Source organism: Mobula hypostoma, chromosome 27 (genome assembly GCF_963921235.1).
Source record: "Mobula hypostoma chromosome 27, sMobHyp1.1, whole genome shotgun sequence".
Classification (NCBI taxonomy): domain Eukaryota; kingdom Metazoa; phylum Chordata; class Chondrichthyes; order Myliobatiformes; family Myliobatidae; genus Mobula; species Mobula hypostoma.
The window spans coordinates 20978341-21001443 of NC_086123.1; the positions used below are offsets into that span (position 1 = coordinate 20978341).

Here is a 23103-nt window from a genome sequence, read left to right on the forward strand (position 1 = left end):
TATCCAATTTGAGATGTTTGTACGCTCTTTGTCTAAAAGCAATGAAATCCCCCTGCAGTAAAAAGAAGGTGGATTTTCCATTTGCCTCTTGAGTGCAACCAAAGAGATTCTGCAGATGCTGTAAATTCAGAGTAACACAGAGACAATGCTGGAGGAACTCAGCCAGGGTCAGCCAGCATCTAAGAAGAAGAATAAATAGCTAACGTTTTGGGCTGAGACCCTTCATCAGGTTCTGATGAAAGGTTTTGGCCTGAAACGTCAACTGTTTATTTCTCCCTATAGATGCTGCCTGACCTACTGAGTTCCTCTAGCATTTTGCAGGTGCAACCATTCCATTTTGCTTGAAATCATTAGAGATGAAAATTGAACTGAATCTACAATGGAAGGCTAATCCTCAATGCTCACATCAAGTTGATATTTAGAACATAGAACAGTACAGCACAGACACCCAATTACTAATCCCTCCTACCTACACAATGTCCATATCCCTCCACCTTCCTTACATCCATGTGCCTATCCAAACGTCTCTTGAAAATATTCCAAGAACTTCCTTCCAAAGAGATGTCTATTGAGCTAAATTTTGTTCTATTCATGCTTTACTTTACACTGCTGGCATTTAGGGCAGCAATGAAGGTCCTCAATCCCTTGTGGTGTTCAGGGCTTCCTTCATCGTCTTGGTAGTTTTCACTACTGTCCATCACGTGAGTCCTGGGTGGAGACTCAGGAATACCATCGCACTCAGATGCAGAAGGATTCTTCATTGCTGTTTCCGTAACAGTTTTGTTTGACCAGTCAGGGTTGTTAGCCCTGAGGTGAACCCCACCCCCGTCGAACCTGGAGGACCGGGGGGTGAACTCTCAGTCTGGCCTCTACCCTTTGACCTGTTTGGCTACCAAGAGACAAACATAAAGCCCTGACTCCAGCCAACATAGCTCTCTGAGTCATTGAGGCACGCAAGCCTCCAAACCCTACGACAAGGTTGTAGTCCTCTTGAAGGAAACCCTTGTTAGTATTGAGATTAACACAGCTGGAATAATGAATGCCTGTTAGTTCTGAAAATGGGCAAAAATGAGACTGCATGTTGGCATGAGATAGTGCCTGGGTGTGGCATTGGTCCCCTAATAGCTACAGTAATTAAGAAGCAAAAATACTACAGATGACCTCATAGCAGTTTATAAAATCATGAAGGAAATAGATAAGGCGGACAGTCATAGTCTTTTCCCCAGGGTGAGGGAGTCTAAAACTAGAAAACACAGATACAAGAGGGGAGAGGTTTAAAAGAGAACTGAGAGAGTTGGCTCTACAGCGGGTTAGTGAGTACCTGGAACGAGCACTCAATGGAGGATCTTGGGCTGAATACAGACAACTGAGGTTAGCAGGAGGGATGCTGCGTTTGGCACGAACCAGTTGGGACAAGGAGCCTGCTTCTATAATGCATTCCTCTTTGTCTCCGTTGGCCAATCTTGACCATGGATGTTGCACCTTAGCTGTCTAGATACACAAGCCAGGGCAGTACGACATGGAGAGCAAGTTGTCGCCCATGTAGCAAGCTCCCCCTCTCCACACAGCTGATGAACCCAAAGGAACGGCAGAGACCGATACAGTTTGCCACCGGCAGCAAAGCAGGAGTTGCTGCTCAGTGTTGAACTCAACCCCCCAAAAGGACCACAAACATGTCGTAGGCTCAATGACCCAGAGAGCTTTGCTGGCTGGAGCCAGGGCCTTGTGCTTTGACTCTTGGTAGGGTCACCCATGTCCTGACAAAGGGTAGAGGCCAGACTTAAGACTGGTCCACCAGTCTTCCAGTTTTGGGGTTCAGCTCAGGGTTAACAACCCTGACTGGTCCAAAATAATTGTTACGGAAACAGTAACGAAGTTGGAGGACTTATATTGTTGTCCTAACTGCAAAACGGGCAGCAAGTAAGTTGAACTCAACGCAGGACTGCCGTAGGGACTCCAGCTCTGGATTTCTCCCCCCAGAGTTTACTCCTGAAGCCTTCCCCATGAGTGGGTATAGCTGCAAGCCAGCGGAGGTTTCAGATCAGAGTTTTCCTTCTCCTAGATGAGCTGCCGACCACGGCTGACGAGCCCCATCTGCCCGAAGCGACTGGTTTTAAGGCACCAGTAACCTTTGCCCTTTCACCTGTCAGCAGAAACGGTTCCACCGGGCTCAGTAGCTAAACCAGACATGAAGACCAGGAGCTGGACAGAGGCTATTTGAGGTGCATGCAATTGGGATCTTTTAGTAGTGGGAACTTGTCCCCACTACTGCCAACACCCCCGCCCCCGCTATAACAACCTTAAGGAACCTTTAACTCTAGTAATGAAATGAAATATCTTTATTGTCATTGCATAGTACAATTTGTCATGCACCAATACAGCGCAAATGAGTTTGCAATTCTCATACTCGATGCTATAAAACAACAAATAAAATAAATAAACAATCAATAAAATCAAGTAACCAGCCAGTACTAGCAATGTCCAGCAGTACAAAAGCACAACTCAGATGCATGACATAAAATAAAAACAACAGTGCCAGAAATACTCAGCAGGCCAAGCAGCATCTGTGGAGAGAGAAACTTAAAATAATATTTCCAAACATTCCATCAAGAGTATCTGTTCGTGCTTTTGAATCTATGGTATCCAGTTGGAACATAAGTCCTATTTTAGATTTTAGACGTGGAGGGGTCCACATTGTTGATTTGGGACGGGGGCGGTGGTCCATATTGTAATGACGATAAGGGGGGGGGGTCAACCAATTCCCTTGGGCCAAATCTGTTAGTGGGGTGACTATATGTGTGGCTTTATTTGCTTAACACAAAACAGCAGTCACAATGCATCAGCCGCTGCACGCCTGTAACTGCAGACACGTCACTTTCATTATTTACCCACGTGAAGAAAACTGTACAAGCCAGAACATTTTAATGCGGTGTTTACCAGCCTCTGGAAAAGATTGAAATTTAATTTGCTTACTTTACATATTTCAAATTGTCTGAAGCGAAGTTAGCTGCAAAAATAAATAATAACGCCTAGAATATCAATACAATATTGATAGAATGGCTTATTAAATTCAGAGTTTAAAATCATCAGGGAAAAAATTATGGAGCCTCTCAAGGGGTTTATTTCTGAAATGCATCAAAACAGTTTTTACTACAATAGATTATCTCGAAAGTGAATAAAACGCGTTCCAAAATTAAGCAGGGTATATCAGATAACCAGAAAAACGTTTTAAAGAAACGTGCCGTTCCCCCTCCCCTTGAAAACCTCCGGCAGCATGTGGGCGGGAGGGGGTGGAGACCTGAGAGCGCCATTTAAAGGGGGAGGGTGAACTTCTGAAGTGTTGCCTCTATCCTTCCTGGATCTGCGGCATACACAACAGATTTATCGCCTCGCAGAAAGTTAAACCGTTGATTATTAAAGTCTTGCGTTGTGCGCCCCTCCCCTCCCCAAACGCGGTCAAGCGGAGAAAGCGACGTCGTCGCTGTTGCCATCGGCTCCACGCCGGTGCCACTTTGCTCCCGGTTCCAGCACGCAGGCGGATTGGAAACGGAGCGGGACTGCTCCTTAAATTCACGACGAGTCAACCCGAGCCCCCGATGAGACTGCGAGGGGTCGGGTCGGGTGGGGGGCAGCGGTGATGCCTGGGTGGTCCGTGATATAACACCGACTGACTGATCGATGTCGGTGGCGCTGCCCGGAGGCAATTTGCAGCCTTTCATGTCGCCGCCTCAGAAACTAAAGTGGCCCCCAAGAAATTGCACACATCAGTAATCAGCGGGAGCAGGCTGCCTCTTTATCGCCTACAGTGTTTCACTGCGTCGTCCCTCTAAAATGTATTAAAAGTAAAAAAAAACTTAAGGGATTTGCCGAGGACTCTCTACTCTTTCCCGGAGAGTTGACGATTACCAAAGCCAGAAGTTAGTCACTCGGCATCCCAGGGGAGTAACTGTCTCAACCCCTTTGTGGGAAGATTAGACATTGTGATAAAGTTATCCCTTCCCAATAAAAAATTCTCTGCCGCTCCACTCGAGTAAATGATCACTGGTCCCTTTAAAGCACTCTCATTTAAATCTAATCGATTATTTATTATTATTCTATAACAATAATTCTTTGCAAATTGCAATAGGGGAAACTCCTACCGAAAGTTGTATCATTGCTATCGCAAGCGGGACTCTGCAGTCGGAACGTATTTTGTACACAGCGACTCGGATTGATAAGTTAAACATCAAAACATTGCATATGTCAATGGGATTTAAAAAAAACCCCATATGTAGTCTCCCTCCTCCCGTGTGTAATATTGGAGAAAGTGCTGTAATTTGCTCAGATTTTTTTACATGGCCCGCCCACTGATAATTGTTCACTTTGCTGGATAATAATCTGATCAAAATCAAGTGCATTCTCTGCGAGAAAATTAAAGTGAAGTTCAACAAAGATAAAAGCCAGGAAGAGTTTCCTTTAAACAGATGGCCCGGGAGCTGGGCGCCCTAGCCCCTGTGCCGGTCACTGTGTAGTTTCCTTGCATTTCTATCAAGTGGCCAGTTGAAGCGGGAATCCAGCCCGGATATTTAGTAGAGCCGAAGGAAAATAAAGAGAAAATATCGCTTCAATATCCCCCAAGATGGCCGCCAATGTGGGATCGATGTTTCAATATTGGAAGAAATTGGATCTGCGGCGGCTGCAGGTTAGTGAGGGGAGAGCCGGCTTACCGCGGGCGGAGAACGGGACAAGTGCCCGCTGTACCGACCGCGGCCTGAAGCTTTCGCGCGGCACTTTTGCGGGCAGAAACTCACGGCTTCCGATTGATACGTATTAGAAATTGATCTCTGCCTTTGTTCAGTTCAATCATCGATCAGCGGCGCCGCTAACATGGTGCTGGCTGTCGGGCTGCGCGCCGCTCCTGCCGGCCACTGAGCGAGGAGCTTCCCCCCTCCGTCCCCCCGACACACACACATCGCGAGTGGTCCGTGCAGTGTGCGCGGGGTCTTCGTCTTATTATGTTTAGGGAAATAGCTTTTTAAATAAATAGGGCAGGCGGATCATTCAATGGCTCTCCATTGGATTGTAGAAATTAGCCTTGCTACCGTCTGGTTTGCTCGGTACAGTCGCGGTGTACTGACTACCAGCGCTGGCTTGGTTTATTTCAACAGAGATCAGGAAAATTAATCGCTTGGGCTATATTTCCTAAATGTTGTTAACTTTTTCTCCCCCCGCCGCTTCTATTTACAATTTAACCACGTTAGCGACATATGCCGGAATGCACTTTCATTTGTAGTTCATCTGCAGTATCGCAGTGGCCGTTCGCTTGTATGGAACTTCTGCGGCGGATTAATTAGATAACTTTTGTCTCTAGTAAACGGTTATTTTTCTCTTCTCCCCCCTCCCCCTCCGAATGGACCGCAGTTGCCACGAGAGACGAGGAAATCGACGAAACTGCGATTTGAGCTCTTATTTAAAGAGCAGTTAGGGACCTTTTTTTTAATGTCGCAGCCACTTGTGTTTTTGTAATCTTTGCCGAAGACACGGTCTTCGGGCTAATTTTAGATTTCAAGTGTTCCGCTTCCAGTCAACGCAACTTAGGCAGCAGACAATTGTCTCTATCGCTTCTGGTATTGCCATGTAACTATCTGCGGGATTGGGTAGTTCATCTTGGCTGTGTAATTTTATTCGGTTCCTAATGTTTTGTAAATCAAAGACCCCGGCACTCCGAGATACCAACACTCAGTATGATTGATGTCTTGCAGCATAGGAAATGACAAGTCCATTTCAAACGAAAGGGAAAAGGCTCGGAGTGGGGGTGATGGAGAAGAGTTTACAAGGAGGGAATAAAATATTGCCTTGGGTTTACCTGAAGTTCCTACCGTGGGGCCAGGGTGTGGCGGGGAGTTTATTTTAATTTGGGCTGGAGTTGCCGGCTGCAGATTGGTGGTCTTTTTTTTAAATCTGCCCCCCACCCTAGCTGTTTGCTGCTGTCTTGTTTCACTGGGATGTTGTGAATGTGTTGGGAGCTGGGAAGTGAGCAGCCGTGTCGCCCTGGTCAGGCCGGATCTGTTGGCGCCGCCCCTAGACTGGGGAGATGGAAGGTGACCTTGCTAGCCTGCTGCCCTCCCTGAAAGCGAGCCTGTGAGCCTCCAAATTCTTCTGTTTGTTTGAGAATCACATGCCTGCCGAGTTGAAGAGATTGTTTATCCAGACAGCAGGTGAACTGAGCACGACTCATGCGACCGTCATCAATTCGGAGTGTAGGTTTGAATCTGTTTATAGTTGCTGTCGAGCCGGTGGGTTTCTCCCTGCACCCCCACTCTCCCGATTTTCCAAATTTGGGTGAGTCACGTCAGTAAGTGAAAACTGAGGACATTTGAGAAGTGAGAATCGCAGAATTTAATGTCTTTTTCACAGATTAATTAATAATTTGCAAGTTAACTATTTTTGATTCCTACCCCCTTCCCTGAAAGGTATTTTAAGATAATTTTTTTCCTCACCAACGGTTAGATCACATTAAAATAACGTCAGTAAGTTCAAGTTTCAGAAGTTTCCAATCACTTTCTTTTGAAAATAATTTTTTTTGGAGGGAATTATTTCTCAGCAGGGAATTGAAGATTCCCAAAACCAAACACCAAAATACTTCAGAAGTGGAATGCACAATTCTGCAGCTTCATAACTTTAAAATCACTGATCACATTTTATCTTTTTAACGTCAGATTAGACTCTTTTAATTTGCCACCTTTCCTTACTTCCCCTCCCTCCCCCCTTTAAAGAACCGATCTTTATTGGGGTGTGATTCTGTGGAGTGTTAAAAGCGGGCATTTTTGATGGGGGGGGTATCACGGTTAGGGTGGTGATGTCCAGTTGTCCTTTCCAGCAGTAGCTCCTGGATGATGATGGTCATTGAGTGGGGGAATGCTGGCCGTCATTTTGTGTGTGTGTGTGTGTGTGTGTGTGTGTTTTGTAAACCTTAATCGGAGACAATACACCAGTTGCAATGAACCTATTCTTGTGTGAACTAGACTGGAATATTGCTGCTTGGATCAGGAATGAATGAGCCTCATTTATCCAACGTTGTACTGGAGGAGCTCCAGGGGTGTTTGTGAAACTGAACACATTAACTAAGATGCATAGACTAATGGTTTTGGGATTATTTTGTCTCATCAACTTAAACATGAAGGGCAACATTGTGTAAGTTGTCTGTGGGCTTCCATTCGAACTGTTATATTTTCTAACTGCACTGTGGTGGTTTATTATAAGATGAAATAAGACAACAGTAGTTGCTGTCTTTATCCCATGTACAAACATTAACATCTGGTGATCACATTGAATGGCGCTGGTTCCTTTTGCATTTCAGTACTTCACTTGTCAGTCTTTAAAGCTGCTGATGTTGACTCTGTGTTGAATGTAACCTTCTTTGCAGGTTTTTTTTGCTAAGTTCCTCTGGTGAGTAGGGAGTCCATTTCTAGAGTAGCAATACATTGCCAGGTAGTGTTGGGAGACTCCTTCAGGGAGATGTTTGCAGTGAGGTTGATGGAACAGTTATCTGTGACCAGGATGAGACGTCTTTCGTTTCAGGTGATCAGCCAGGCAGCCTTGTCCTGGGCTCCCCTTTCACTGTGTAATGTCAATCTAAATCTTTTTTTTTTGGTTTAAAAATGGTACCTTCAAGTTTTTGTTGAGCTTCACCATTTGCTGAGTTGGGCATCCAGCATTTGCTTTGTTAGATCTGCATCAGATCTACTCCACAGTTGATAGTAAGGAATGCTGAGGGGCTGGCGGAATAGCTGATCTGTTGCAGGACAAGTGATAGATTTTTTTTCAGTTTGTTACTTACTAGAATTGAAGATGTTTTGGGTAACTTTTAATGAGTAGTAAAATATTTGACTAAATTTGCAAGTGTTAATTAAATGTCAGATTTTTTTCATTAAAAAAATGAATGGGTGATGTGCAAGACAAAGGCAAATGGCAAGTTTCTTTTAATCTAATTTCTCCATTTGCCTTTACTAATAAATTGGATTGTCACAGAAATGTTGACAGTGTCAGAGCATGGATTTGGGAAAAGGGAATGATGGGGTGGGTTAATCTGATCAGAAGTTGTGACTTTTTTTAAAAAGAGGGGGCAGTTCTCTGAAGAAAATATTACTTGCCCAAAATTTACTGATTTGTGGAAGTGAGATGCATCAAATTTAAAATCACTGTTTTTAATGACTGAGCATGTAATCCAATTCTAGACTGAATGTACCCATTTTGATTTTTGAATATTCATTGAGAGGAGTTGGAATGGTTAAGTTTGGTGTCACCGGGAATTGGTGTTGATTTGTGATCTGGTCCAGATGGATACCTTGGCACATCTATAAAACTTTGTGTGATGAACTACAACTAATATTGTGGCATGAGACCAGCAACCTGAGTTTGCACAAGTGAAGAAATTAAACATGCTATAATTGTTTTGGAGCAGTGCTGCTTTTAAAAAGGTAATGTCTAACTGGTACAAAGCATTTCACATGAAGGTTGGCTTTAAAAATGTACTGACTGTTAAATTGTAACTGGACTGATAGTCAGGATGGAATTGAGTTGTTTTGCATCACAAATCTGACCTGATAGATTCTCTCCAATGCCTAAACAAATCGTGATAAACCTTGCTCAGAAAGAGGTTTTGTTATTTTGACATCCTTATTTTTGTATTTATCTGTTAACTCAATGAGACCTTTGGTTAGTTTAAATGATATTAATGTTCAGTGGCAATGACGATTAATAATGGTGTCTATTAAATAATTAATAAGGACATAGTATATATTTTTTGATTCTATGTCATTGTACAATATGCCATTCCGTATATGCCATTACAGACTGTGTTCGACATGTAACAGGAAATTTTGAAATGTATGTGTGAGTTTCTATTTTGCTGAATGTTAAGTACTTTTGGGAAAAGTTATTTTGGACTTTGATATGCAAGCGATGTGGTTTCCACAAATAATAGTTTTTAAGGTTGAGACGAGAAAGGACAAATTTGTATTTCCAAAGCACATTTTGTGAGTGGCCCATTCTTAGTATCGAGCTGGACTAGCAGTGCAGGAAATGTGGGTCCCCATGCGGTTGTGAAGTGAGTAACTAGATCATCTTTTGGATGCCAGAGAGAGAGAGAGATCTGAGATATAACATATTTTATACCTGCCCTGGAGAGATGAATGTGCTTTGTTCAAATGTCTCATTGGGAAAACAGCCTTTCAAAGTCTTCAGTATTTCACAAGATCTAGCTAATACTTGTTCGACAGCTTTGAGTTGGGCGAATTTGCTTTCAGTGGGCAATGGCTGATGCTAGGAAGGGTGTGTGTGTGTGTGTGTGTGTTCCACATTTTTACTCAGTTATTTTTTTTCCCATCTCCACCTCTGCAGGTGTTGCTGCTTTGGGGAGCAGCTTTGTTGGAGTATGTAAGTAGCTGGTTTCACTGAAAGGTTATTTGTTATCAAAGTATTTATCCAAGTACAACTGGGATTCTTCTTCTCCAGACAGCCACGAAACAAAGAAAGAACATGAAAGTCGTTTAGAGGGAAACATCAAACCCAGCCCCCCCCACCCCCCAAACAGCATCCCGATCATCAACTCTCAAACCCCTCCTTCTGCAAAAAATGGAACAGAAACATCGATCCCTACCCCCCCCCGGCACAAAGCAGAAGAACTTCGACTCCCAATCCCCTCATCACCCCACACAAAAAAATTAACAGAATGCCATAGGAACATCAACCCTCAAACTCTTCCCTTTGCACAACAAAACGGAAAGAAGTGGGCGCAAAGCACAGAATATAAAAACTATTAAGAAAATCCACAGTCCATAAACACAATAGTCCAATCCATAATGCAGAACCACGTAACATCCTCCATCATCGAAGAGTGAGAGTTGCCGCACGAGTGCTGAGAGGCCTACCTCCCTACCACAGCGACCTCATGTCTTTTGGGAGGTGTGTGTGTGTTAGTATTAAGTGGGCTTGAGGTGGGGAATGTAGAAGACAGAGGCAGCAAATCATGGTTCAAGGCACACAGCACGTATGTAGTGTCTATTCCAGCAGGATCCTTCAGTTAAGGTCAACCAACACCCAACCTGGGATCAAATTCGATGCTTTTCCTCCCAGTGTCACAAGAGAGTGTGTACTTTGGTACTTTGTGACTCTCTTTAGCCCATGGAATCTGTACCAACTTATCAATCTGCGTGTCTTTGGGACTTGGAAGGAAACGGGAGAACTCATGAAAACCCCACACAGCTGCACAGAATATTCAAACACCTAGGCCTGAAACCTGAGCTGTGAATTCCACGTGCTGACATCAATAGATGTAAATTAGTACATTAAACACCAATGTGTTGTATTCTAATAGATGGCTGGACTGAGGTGACCGCAACAAATATTATTCACATGTTGTCTGGGGTGCTGATTTTTTTCATACCAACCAATTCTACAGAAGGTAGCATTGCGCTGTTTTCATCATGTGACCTTTGACATCAACCTGGAATGTGAAGGTAACCTTAAGACTTGGGGAAGGAAGCCAGTGGTTTGGAATTTCTTCCAGGAATTACTACAGTATCATATTTGCCTTGTAGCACAGGCCAGGTTGAGAATTAGTTGCATGCTTAATTTGAAATATCATGCACTCAAATTGAATGTCTCATGTACAGTGCTACCAGAAAGTGTCATTTTCAGCTGACAAGGGAGGGGTGCTGAATAATGTGCTATTAGGTTTAAAACAAAATAGCTTTTCAGTCATTTAAAGTAAATTTGCATTTTCATGTGTTGGTATTGTCACATGTACTGAGATGCAGTGAAAAGCTTGTCTTGCATACTGTTCATACAGATCAAATCGTTCCACAGTGCTTTGAGGTAGAATAAGGTAAAACAATAACAACGTAGAATAAAGTGGAAAAGTGACCGAAAAATGCAGTACAGGTAAACAATAAGCTTTAAGATCATAGCGAGCTAGGTTTTGAGGCTGAGAGTCCATCTTATTGTACAAGACGTCCATTCTGTCTGTTAACAATGGGATAGAAGCTGTCCTTGAGCCTGGTGGTATGTGCTTTCAGGCTCTTGTATCTTCTGCCCGATGGGGCAGAGGAAAAGAGAGAATGTCTGGGATAGGATGGGTGGGCTTTTTTGATTATGTTGGCTCTTTCACTGAGGCAGTGAGAATTATCGACAGGAGTCCATAGGGGGAGGCTGATTCCTGTGATGTGCTCAACTTTCTTGAGGACCCCTGCAAACCTGTTGCCATATCAAACTGTTATCGTCCAGTCAGAATCCGTTCTGTGACTTATCTATTTATTTTTTGTTTGTAAGGGTCGGCAGGGATGCGTCAGATTTCTTTTACCTGTTGAGGAGGTAGAAGTGCTGTTGGTCTGTCTTGTCCATGATATCATTGTGGTTAGACCAGGACAGACTATTGGTGATGCTTGCACCTAGTAACTTGAAGCTCTCAACCCTCCCAACCTTAGCCATTGATATATACGGGAACATGTGCACCATCTCCATTCTTGAAGCCGTGTTTTGTTGATGTTGAGGGAAAGGCTGTTGTCATGTTGCGAAGTTACCAATCTCTTTCTCTACTCCGCCTCATTATCTGAAATGCGGCCTATTATGGTGGTATCATCTGCAAGCTTGTAGATCAAGGGTTTTCAACCTTTTTCTTGATTTGTGCAGCAGAGGCATTGATAGGTGAACCATATCCTAGAATCCACAAGTTGGTGTTGCTGCACTGTTGTTCCAGTGTCTCCCTGCTGGAGTGTAGGTGTGGACTAGATTAGCTACACGAATAGAGGCTTTCCGTGACCAGATTTACTGTCATTGTTCATGGATCAGCGGTGACTTGCTGAGGCTTTGGGCAATTGTGAATGTCACGGCAATGTGTAGGGGCAGGTGGGCACGTGCATTTGTTTTAGAACATGGAGCATCACAGCACAATACAGGCTCTTCGACCCACAATGTTGTGCTAACATCTTAACCTACTCTAAGATCAATTTAAACATTCCCTCCTACACAGACCTCCATTTTCCTATCATCCATGTCCCTAATGTGTCTGCCTCTACCACCGGTCCTGGCAGCACATTCCATGTGCTCACCACTCTCTTTCTCCAGAGAAAGCAGGATCTCCCAGTGGCCACACATTTTAATTCCACATCCCATTCCCATTCTGACATGTCTATCCACGGCCTCCTCTACTGTAAAGATGAAGCCACACTCAGGTTGGAGGAACAACACCTTATATTCCGTCTGGGTAGCCTCCAACCTGATGGCATGAACATTGACTTCTCTAACTTCCGCTAATGCCCCAGCTCCCCCTCATACCCCATCTGTTATTTATTTTTATACACACATTCTTTTTCTCACTCTCCTTTTTCTCCCTCTGTCCCTCTGAATATACCCCTTGCCCATCCTCTGGGTCTCCCCCCCCCCCCGTCTTTCTTCCCGGACCTCCTGTCCCATGATCCTCTCGTATCCCTTTTGCCTATCACCTGTCCAGCTCTCGGCTCCATCCCTCCCCCTCCTGTCTTCTCCTATCATTTCGGATCTCCCCCTCCCCCTCCCACTTTCAAATCTCTTACTAGCTCTTCTTTCAGTTAGTCCTGACGAAGGGTCTCGGCCTTAAACGTTGACTGTACCTCTTCCTAGAGATGCTGCCTGGCCTACTGCGTTCACCAGCAACTTTGATGTGTGTTGCTCACCACTCTGTTCATTTTTAAAAAAAAAAGTTGCCTCTGACATCTCCCTTATATTTTTCTCCAATCACCTTAAAATTACACCCCCCCCCCCTCTTATGAGCCACACAGCTGGATTTTGTGTTTGGAGATGCGCTTGAAGTGTGTGTGTGTGTGTGTGTGTGTGTGTGTGTGTGAGATTTGCAGCAGGGGCTGTGACATATTTGATTCTGGTTGGAGGGAATCCACTTTAATGTTAGCATATCCTCCTTGCATTTGAAATAGAAGTGGTGAGATAGTGTTTATGGGTTCTGTGTCCATTCAGAAATCGGCTGACAGGGGAAGAAGCTGTTCTTGAATCATTGAGTGTGTGCCTTTGGGCTTCTGTGCCTCCTCCCTGAAGGTAGCAACAAGAACAAGGCATGACCTGGGTGATTGGGAGTGGCGGGGGGGGGGTGGTTCAAGATATCCTAGATAATACGGAGGCTAGTGCTTTTGATGGAGCTGACTAATTTCACAAAACTCTACAGCTTACTTTGATCCTGTGCGGTAGCCCCCCCCCCCCACCACCCATACTAGTCAGCTCTCCACAGTACATCTGTAGAAATTTGCAAATGTTTTAGGTGACTTACCAAATCTCTTCAAACTCCTAATGAAATATAGTCCAATGTCATTGCTATTTGCACACCATCTAGTAGTTTCCTAAGCATCATCTTTACTCATTTCTTTGCATACTGAATTAAATCATTGTCAGGTATGTTGCATTTCCTCTCTCGTACTTGCGATGTCTTAATGTCTGCACGCTGTTCCCATCGGCTTTTCCAATTTCAAGAGTTTTTCTATATTGAATGCCACTTGTAAGTCTGTCAAGGTTACGACTGTACTGTCTTGGCAGCGGGAGCACCCAGAAGGTTGACAATTTTACATGAGCGTGTGCAATTATGAATGTGAAGAATTTGCAATGTTAAATGTTTGTAGACATTACATTTTTAATACATTCTAGATAAGAACTAACACCAAGATCATCAGATAGAGATTAAATCGTGCCTGCTTATTCTACTCAATTATTCTCTGCTGTCAAGTTCTGCTTCACTTGAAGACATGTCACTCTAGGTCTGATTTCCCTGTTTCATGTTACAGTGGGAGAATTCCTGGTTGGTTTGTTCTAGTTACTGACTTCTTGGTCGTTTGCATAAAATATTCTTATTGTCAATTGCCTGTTGAAAATTAAGTTTAATTTGGTATCCAGGTCATTAATGAACAATTAAATGAGAAGCTGAGTCAGCAATAAAGGTCTGTTCCCCTGCCCTCCATAATCCAGTGTTATGCTTCAGTTTATTTTTGCTTGTTTATAACAGTACTTGGCCCTCTCTGCTCAAAGCAGACTTCTCAAACATGGAAACATTAAGCAGTGTGGAATTGTTAAAACCGAAGCCAACTGTCAAATTGAATTACCAGATGGACTTTTTATTAGAAACTTCTTTAAGGCTGAAAGGAGGAAGTAAAAGGAAAGAGCATAATGTGAATAAACTGGTGGTATAAAGCAAATCACGTAGCAAGTTTAGGTATAAAGTGCAAGAACTAATGTCCCAAGGCAGTCCTGGTATGGGAGGCAGAGACATCAGCAGGATGGGTACTTTGATTGCAGGAGGTGGACAGAAACACTGGAAGTTTGTCTAGATCAAAAACAGTACTGATTTAAGAGACTTAAAACTTTAAACAAAAATTTATTTAGCGATACAGCACAGATTAGGCTCTTTTGGCCCTTCAAGCCATGTCCCCCCAGCAACCCCTCCCTCCCCCGACAAACTCAATTAATCCTAACCTAATCGTGGGACAATTTACAATCACCGATTGACCTGGGAGGAAACCGGAAAACCCACAATTCCATGGGGAGGATGTGCAGAGGCTCCTTACAGAGTGGCGCCGGAATTGAACTCTGATCTCTGGGACGTCCCAAGCTGTCCTAGCTTCCGGCTAGCTGCTACGCTACCATGGCACCCTTTTGACAAAAGTGCGAAAGTTAATTGGTTACTGGTAATTGTCCAGTGATTAGGCTAGGATTAAATGGGGGGGGGGGAGTTGTTGGGCGGTATGTCGCGAAGGGCCTATTCCACCCTATATCTCAATAATAAAAATTAAAAATAAAAGAAAACCTGAAGAATTTCATCATCTGTTTTTTTCCCCCTGTGGTGGAAAGCTGATTAAGTATACCACCTCTCATCTAAAGATCCATTAGTTGATTATTCCATAAAGATAATTCTTCCATCTGTCAATATTAAACTTTCCACTGTTATTTTTCAGATATTCAATTTGGTTTAATTTGCCTACGGTTGTGTTGGAATGCCTTCATTTAAACATTTGGGCAGTAGGTTTTCCTTTAATCCTTTGGTAACTTGCCAATACATAGCAACTTGTTAGTAATGTCCTGTGCATCCCTAATTTTGACCATGAAGGAATTAAAAATCCTGCAAAACAGCTAATTGTGCAAATACGTCGACGATTCAGTCAATTAGATCTCTTCCCTAGCTGTCTTCCATACACATCAGCCTATGACAGCAAGCTCAAGGAAGCTTGTTGTCAGCCTTCCAAAGGGTGTCCAGTGTCACTTGTATGAGAAATATCTGTTGGTAACACTTTTGCCTCCTGAATTGGAAGGTTGTGACCTCCGTTGCAGTCCAGAAGCTTAGACACATAAATAAAATCTGTCTGTGTAGTACGGAGGAGTGTCATATGACAGTTCAAAGTAACTTTACTATCGGAGTACATATGCCATTGTATACCACCCTGAGATTCATTTCCTTGCAGGCATTCACTGAAAGTAGTAAGTACCAATAGAATCAATGAAAAACAGCACACAAGACAGACAACCAATGTGCAAAAGACAGCCAACTGTGCAAGTACAAAGAGGAAAAGGAACAAACATAATAAATTTCGATAACATGGCATGAAGAGTCCTTGAAAGTGAGTGTAGAGATGAGTTGTTAAATTGAGGTTCTGGATTTTGTAGGCACAAACTATTCTCCCCCATTTTCTTGATGAAGGGTCTCGGCCCGCAATGTTGGCTGTTTACTCTTTTCCATAGATGCTGCCTGGCCTGTTGAGTTCCTCCAGCATTTTGTGTGTGTGCTAGTTACTTGGATTTCCAGCATCTGCATATTTTCTTGTCTCTACACTGTCCTGGCCAGTATTTACACCCAATCGTAAATGAACCAGATGATCTTGATCATTCATCAAATTGTTGTGTGAAAAAGTACTGCCATGTTTCCAACAGCTGTCAATACGTTGGTGAGGCTGCTCTTGAAGTATTGTGTGCCGTTGTGGGTGGAAAGAGCGCAGAAAAATTCGCAAGGATTTTTACTGGATCTGGAGGGTCTGAGTTAAAGGAGTGGCTAGATAGGCTGGGGTTTCTTTTCCCTGGAGTGTAGGAGATGACCTTAGAAGTGTACAAAATCATTAGTGGTGTAGATGAGGGTGAATGGCTGTGGCCTGTCTTTTTCCTCCCCAGGAGAGGGGAGTCCATATTTAGAGGGTGTAGGTTTAGAGTGACTGGATTGAAAGAGAACCTGAGAGGCAAGTTCTTCCAGAGGCTAGTAGGTATTTGGAGCAAGCTGGTAGAGGGGACACAATTGCAGCAAATAAGAGACATTTAGTCAGGTGAATGGTTCGGAAGGTTAATGAGGGATGGGGGCCAAATGCTCAGCTATGTAACTTGGCCAGCGGTGGATGATTTGGGTTGAAGACCCTGTTTCTGTGCTTTATAACTCTCACTTTGATATTTTTAATCCTTCGGTTAAATTTGAAGAAACTTGGAAACCTTTTATGCAACATTTTCATATGATGTAATTTGACCTTTCCGAATCTTCTTTATTAACTTAAAATATACGAATAGAGGGGCGGAGTTGACGACATTACTGAACGTGTCTGATTCAAGATATTGGTCTAGCCCTGTTTTGTTCTGTTTGGGTTTTTTTGGGTTTAGTATTCAGTTTTTTCTTTTTGGGGGTTTTTCTTTGTTTATATATTTTTTCTTTTTATTCCTTTTTTCTCTTTATGGCTAATTTCATTATGAGTTTGGAAGTCTATTATACCTATGTTACTTAAAATCTTTTTTGTATATGTTTGTTAAGATTATTCCAATCTCTTTGTATCAGCATTGTTACTGTGTTTATAATTTTGAAAATTAATAAAAAGATTTAAAAAGAAAGAACTCTCACTCTACGCGATTTCAGTGACTACATTTTCACTCAAGGAGTGTGGATTTTGACAGATGAATGCATGGCTAAGGAACTAGTGTGGGGGCAGGGCTTCAGATTTCTGGATCATTGGGATCTCTTCTGGGGAAGGTGCGACCTGTATGAAAGGTATGGGTTACACCTGAACCTGAGGGGGATCAATATCCTTGCAGGCAGGTGTGCGTGAGCTGTTTGGGAGGAGCTAAATGAAACTAATTTGGCAGGAGGATGGAAACTGGATTGATAGTGCTGAGGATGGGGTAGCTAGTTTATAAACCGAGGAAGTGAGACTCCTAGCAAGGAGAGGGTGATGACGGAGCAAAATTGCAGTCTGTGGGATGAGTTGAAGTGTAACATGGTGGGCCAATCGAAAAGGGTGATGAATACAGGACTGAAGCCGTTTATATTTAAATGCACACGGTATGCAGAATGAGGTAGACAAACCTGTAGCAGAGTTACAGATTGGCATGTATGATGTTGTGGGCATTACTAAATCATGGCTGAAAGATGAACTTAACGTCCAAGGATGCACGTTGTTTCGAAAGGGCAGGTAGATAGGCAGAAGGAGTGGCGTGGCTTGGTCGGTTTACAAAAATATGAAATCAAGGTGATAGAAAGAGGTGAGATAGGATTGGAAGGCGTAGAATCATTGTGGGTAGAGCTGAGAAACTGCAAGGATAAAAAGACCCTGATAGGTATTAGATACAGACCTCTGAACAGTAATATAGATGTGGTTTACAAATTGCAACAAGAGGTTGAAAATGCATGTCAAAAAGGGCAATATTATGAACGCCATGGGGGATTTCAATATTGAGGTAGATGGGGAAAATCGGGTTGGTGCTGGATCCAAAGAGGGGGAATTTGTAGAATACCTATGAGATGGCTTTTTAGAGCAGCTTGTGGTTATGCCCACTAAGGGACCAGCTATTCTGGATTGGATGTTGTGTAAGGAACAGAAATTGATTAGAGAGTTTAAGGTAAAGGAAACCTTAGGAGAAATTTAACATAATCTGATAGAATTCACTCTGTGGAGTAAAGGCAATTACAGAGGTCTGAGAGAGGAGCTGGCCAAAATTGATTGGAAGGGAACACTAACAGGGTTGATGGCAGAGCAGCAGTGGTTGGAGTTTCTGGGAGCAATTTGGAAGGCACGGGATAGATACAGCTCAAAGATGAAGTAGTATTCTAAAGGCAAGATGACACAACTGAAGTCAAAGCCAACATTTAAAAAAAAAACAAAGGGCATATAATGGAGCCAAAAAATAGTGGGAAGTTAGAGGATTGGGAAGCTTTTAAAAGCCAACAGAAAGTGACTATAAAAGTCATAAAGAAGGAAAGGATTGAATATGAAGGCAAGTTCAGCAATAATATTAAAGATGATACTAAAAGTTTCTTCAGATACATAAAGTGTAAAAGAGGGGTGAGAATGGATGTTGAACTGCTGAAAAATGATGCTGGAGAGGTAGTAATGGGGGACAAAGAAATAGTGGACGAACAGAATAGGTAATTTGTATCAGTCTTCACTATGGAAGACAGTAGCAGTATGCCAGACGTTTGAGTGTGTCAGGAGGCAGAAGTGAGTGAGGCTGTACCTCTTCCTAGAGATGCTGCCTGGCCTGCTGCGCTCACCAGCAACTTTGATGTGTGTTGCTTGAATTTCCAGCATCTGCAGAATTCCTCGTGTTGCCGTTGCTGATAGGTCTGAAGGTAGATAAGTCAGCAGACCAGATGGTCTGCACCCCAGGGTTCTGAAAGAGGTGTCTGAAGAGATTGTGGAGGCATTAGTAATGATCTTTCAAGAATCAGTTGATTCTGGCATGGTTCCGGATGAATGGAAAATTGCAAATATCACTATATTCAAGAAGGGAGAGAGAGAAAGGAGAAGAAATTATAGGCCAGTTAGTCCGACCTCAGTGGTTGAGAAGATGTTGGAGTCGATGTTAAGGATGTGTCTTCAGGGTACTTGGAGGCGCATGATAAATTAGACTGAAGTTGGCATAGCTTATTTAAGGGAAAATTTTGCCTGAAATCTGTTGGAATTCTTCGAAGAAATAATAAGCAGGATTGACAAGGAGAATTGGTGTATGTTGTGGTACTTGGATTTTCAGAAGGTCATTGAAAAGGTGCGACATGTGAGGCTGCCTAACAACTTAAGAGCTCATGGTATTACAGCAAAGATACTAGCATGGATAGAACATTGGCTGGTTGGCAGAAGGCAGAATGGGAACAAAGGGAACCTTTCCTGGTTGGCTGCTGGTAACTAGTGGTGTTTGTTAGGGGTTGGTGTTGGGACTGCTTTTTACATTATATGTCACTGACAGAATTGATGCCTTTGTGGCCAAGTTTGTGGGTGATATGAAGATGGGTGGCGGGACAGGTAGTATTGAGGAAGCAGAGATGCCCCACAGAAGGGCTTAAGACACATTAAGCGACTGGGCGAACAAGTGGTAGATGGAATGCAGTATTGGGAAGTCATGCACTTTGGTAGAAGAAATAAAAGCGTAAACTATTTTCTAAATGGAGCAAAAGTTTAAAAAATCTGAGGTGCAAAGGGATTTGAGTCCTTGTGGAGGATTCCATAAAGGCAGGGGAGTCTAAGACCAGAAGACAGGATATCAGAATAGAGAGACCTCCATTTTGAATGGAGATGAGGAATTTCTTTAGCTAGAGGGTGGTGAATCTGTGGAATTCATTGCCGTAGTTGGCTGTGGAGACTGTCATTACGTATATTTAGATTATTGATTGGTCAGGGCATGAAGGGATATGAGGAAAAGGCAGGAGATTTGGGACAGAGAAATGGACCAGTCGATGAAATGGTAGAGCAGAGTTGATGGGCCAAATGGCCTAATAACAGCTCCTATATCTATGGTCTTTTTTTGTTCTACTGTGAATGCCTGAAAGAGAATGTATCTCAGGGTGGTATATGGTAACGTACACATTGCCTGTTATGCTGCTGGCCTTTAGGGTTCTCCATCGCTGGCGATGGTCAGGGCTTCCTTCATGGTGTTAGTCACTTCCTCTTGGGTTTTCATTACTGTCAGCCATGCAAGTCCTGTGTGGAGAGTCAGGAATACTGCTGCACTCAGATGTAGAAGAACTCTTCGTTTCTGTTCCCATAACAATTTTGTTTTACCAGTCAGGGTTGTTAGCCTGGAGGACTGGTGGACCATTCTTAGTCTGGCCTCTACCCTTTAACCTGTTCGGCATGGGTGACCCCACCAAGAGCCAAAATGCGAAGCCTTGACTCCAGCCAACATAGCTCTCCTGGTCATTGAGGTGTGAAAGCCTCCAAACCCAAAGACAAAGTTGAGGTTTTTGAAGGAACATACACATAATTTGTTACTAAATTTACTTTGAATTCTGAAATTTAGTCTTTTTTAACTTTAAAAAGTTAAAGCTTGCCACAATTTATACCTCTGATTTTCTATTTGCCTATTCTGTCGTACTGCAAGATGATTTTCTGAAAATACGTTTCATTTGTGCTGGCAACTATTAGTGTTGGTGCTTTATGGCTCCAGCAACTTGCGTTCAGTCCTGACCTTGTGTGTTGTCTGTTTGGAATTTGCACATTACTCTGCGACTGTGTTGGTTTCCTTTGGGTGATTTTGTTTCCTCCCTCAACCCAGAGATGTTCCTTTATCCTCTAGAGTGGATGAGTGGCAAAAGGATTAGGAAGGGAATGATGTAAGAGAATATCTTGGTGGACCACAGTGAAATCGGGTAATGGGATTGTCCAGCAAGGAGCAAGTGGGCAGAACATCATCCTTGATCTGGCATCCTAGTTAAGAAGTTGGATATCGTTAGCAAGAAATCCTCGGCTTTGTGTGTTTCAGCGGCCGAGGAGAGGTCGATGGCGCTCGGGAGGCTGTGTCAGAGAGGCTGGTCGGAAGCTCGAAGTTTTTCGGACGGATGGACTCAGTGTCAGCTGTGTTCGGCTGCCTCCAAGGTATCGGAAAGTTGATGGTGCCTGGAGGTTTATGGCAGGGAGTTTCTCCCTTTTGCGTCCTGCTATTGGGGACTCTGGAGTCGATCGACTTGGGACTTTGAGACTTTTTTTTACTGTGCCCATGGTCTGTTCTTCATCAAATTATGGTATTGTTTTGCACTGCTGTAACTATATGTTATAATTATGTGGTTCTGTCAGTGTTAGTCTTTGGTTTGTCCTGTTTTCTGTGATATCACTCTGGAAAAACATTGTATCATTTCTTAATGCATGTATGCATTTCTAAATGACAATAAAAGAGGACTGAGTGTTCTCGTAATCTAATCTAAAGTTCAGTTACTGAAGTTGCCCTTGAGGAAATGGTGAATCATCTGCTTGAGGGCTCAGTGCTGGGAAGAGTGAGCAGCTTCAAGTTCCTGGGGGCCAGCATCTCAGAGGATTTCTCTGGGGCCCAACACATTGATGCAGCCACGAAGAAGGCATACTAGAGGCTGTACTTCATTAGGAGTTTGAGGAGGATTGGTACATCACCAAAGACTCTTGTAGATTCTAGTGAATGTTCGGTGGGGAGCACTGACTGCCTTTGCATCACCGCCTTGTATGGCAGCTCCAACGTGCAGGATTACAAGAGGCTCCAAGGGGGTTGTAGACTCGGCCAGCTCAGACTCGGGCACAAGCCTCCCCACCATTGAGGGCATCTTCATGAAGCAGTGCCTTAAAGGTGATATCCATCATTAAGAACCCATCAGCAGCCATGACATTTCGCCATCAGGGAGGAGGAGGCACAGGAGCCTGAAGACCAACACTCAACATTTTTGGGAGCAAGAGAAAATCTGCAGATGCTGCAAATCAAAGTAATACACACCAAGTGCTGGAGAAGCTTGGCCTGCTGAGTTTTGTGTCTTTTCCTCAACATTTTAGAAACCGCTTCTTCCTTCTGCCATCAGATGGTCCAGGAGCACTACCTTGCTATTCCTCTTTTACACTTTGTTTCTAATTTACAGTAATTGTGTCCTACTGCCGCAAAACAACAAATTTCATGAGGTACAGTATGTCAGTGATAATAAATCCAATTCAACAATTGTATTTTTTTTTGGAGGGACATGCTGTGGGCAGAGTATTTGAAGATTTAGACTCGCATTATGGCAGAGCTGTGATTGTTTTCAAGCCAAGATGGTGGGTGACTTGGGTAGTTGAGGGGTGGCTTGCTGTATTGACCATTCCAGTTTTTAATGTCTCCTGTTCTAGAAAGTTCTTTGGAGGTGCCTGCAGTGCATTATTGTGTTTTTTTTAATGTTCCTAGCCGCAACTTGCACTTTGGATTTGTCTTAATTTTTTTTTTGTTTGCACACTACTTTCAAAGGTTTTCAGCTTTTTAAGGATGCTGCTTTTTGCAACTCATCAGAATCAGGTTCACTATCACCGGCATGCATTATGAAATTTGTTAACTTAGCAGCAGCAGTTCACCAACCTAGTTTCATTTCATTATCTGGTTTATATATCTATTTGTAATTTTCTTTCCACCCCACCCCCCAATACATTTTGAATGTGGAAGGAATTGCAGGCCATCATTATTGTTAGATCTCTGTTTATTTTCTGATCCTTGGGGTTCTTCCAGGAGTCAAAAAAAAACTGGCGAGCAATTTTACTTCCAAGATTTCAGAGTACAAACAAACATACAAATAATAGGCAAACTAAATAAAGAGCTGAAAAATAATGACGAGGCGAATTAATGCTGAAGGATGTAAGGCAAAGGGGGAAAAGATGGCGCTTCTGAAAAATCTATTACTTTTTTAGATAAGATTTAAAAAAAAATTCCTTGGATAGGAATGAATTAATTGGCTAAATGATTAATACAGGCAAAGGGCAGCACAGTAGTGTAGCGGTTAACACAGTACAGGCAAGCTGGGTTCAATTCTCACTGCTACCCGTAAGGAGTTGGTGCCTTCTACCCGTGACCGCGTGCCAGGGTTTCCTCCGGGTGCTCTGGTTTCCTCCCACAGTCAAAAGACGTACCGGTTTAATTGGTCATTGTAAATTGTTCTGTGATCAGGCTCGGGTTAAATCGGGGTTTGCTGTGCAGTGTGGCTCAAAGGCTCCACACTGTATCTCTTTTAATTAATTAAAACAATTGCGTCACGTGGGCAGTGTGCTAGTACTGGGCCAATGAATACTGAGAACGGTGATGAGCTGTTAGTTTATCTGCTATACTGCTTTCTGCCAGAGAGTGAAAAATACATGAGTTTGTTTTAAAAAGTAC

At 43.1% G+C, this 23103-nt stretch overlaps 1 protein-coding gene across 7 annotated transcripts in view; it reads left to right on the top strand.

Annotated features, from left to right (window-relative positions):
- Window positions 1–4198: 4198 nt before the first annotated feature.
- The window catches only part of cux2b (cut-like homeobox 2b), a 351466-nt gene continuing 332561 nt past the window's right edge, over window positions 4199–23103 (top strand). For 4 of the 7 annotated variants that reach the window (XM_063034536.1, XM_063034537.1, XM_063034538.1 and 1 more), the window contains exons 1-2: window positions 4596–4681; window positions 20734–20846. In XM_063034536.1, coding sequence (XP_062890606.1) covers window positions 20751–20846 — 96 coding nt within the window. In that variant the 5' untranslated portion in view covers window positions 4596–4681; window positions 20734–20750. The other 3 variants (XM_063034539.1, XM_063034540.1, XM_063034543.1) reach the window with 3 other exon arrangements.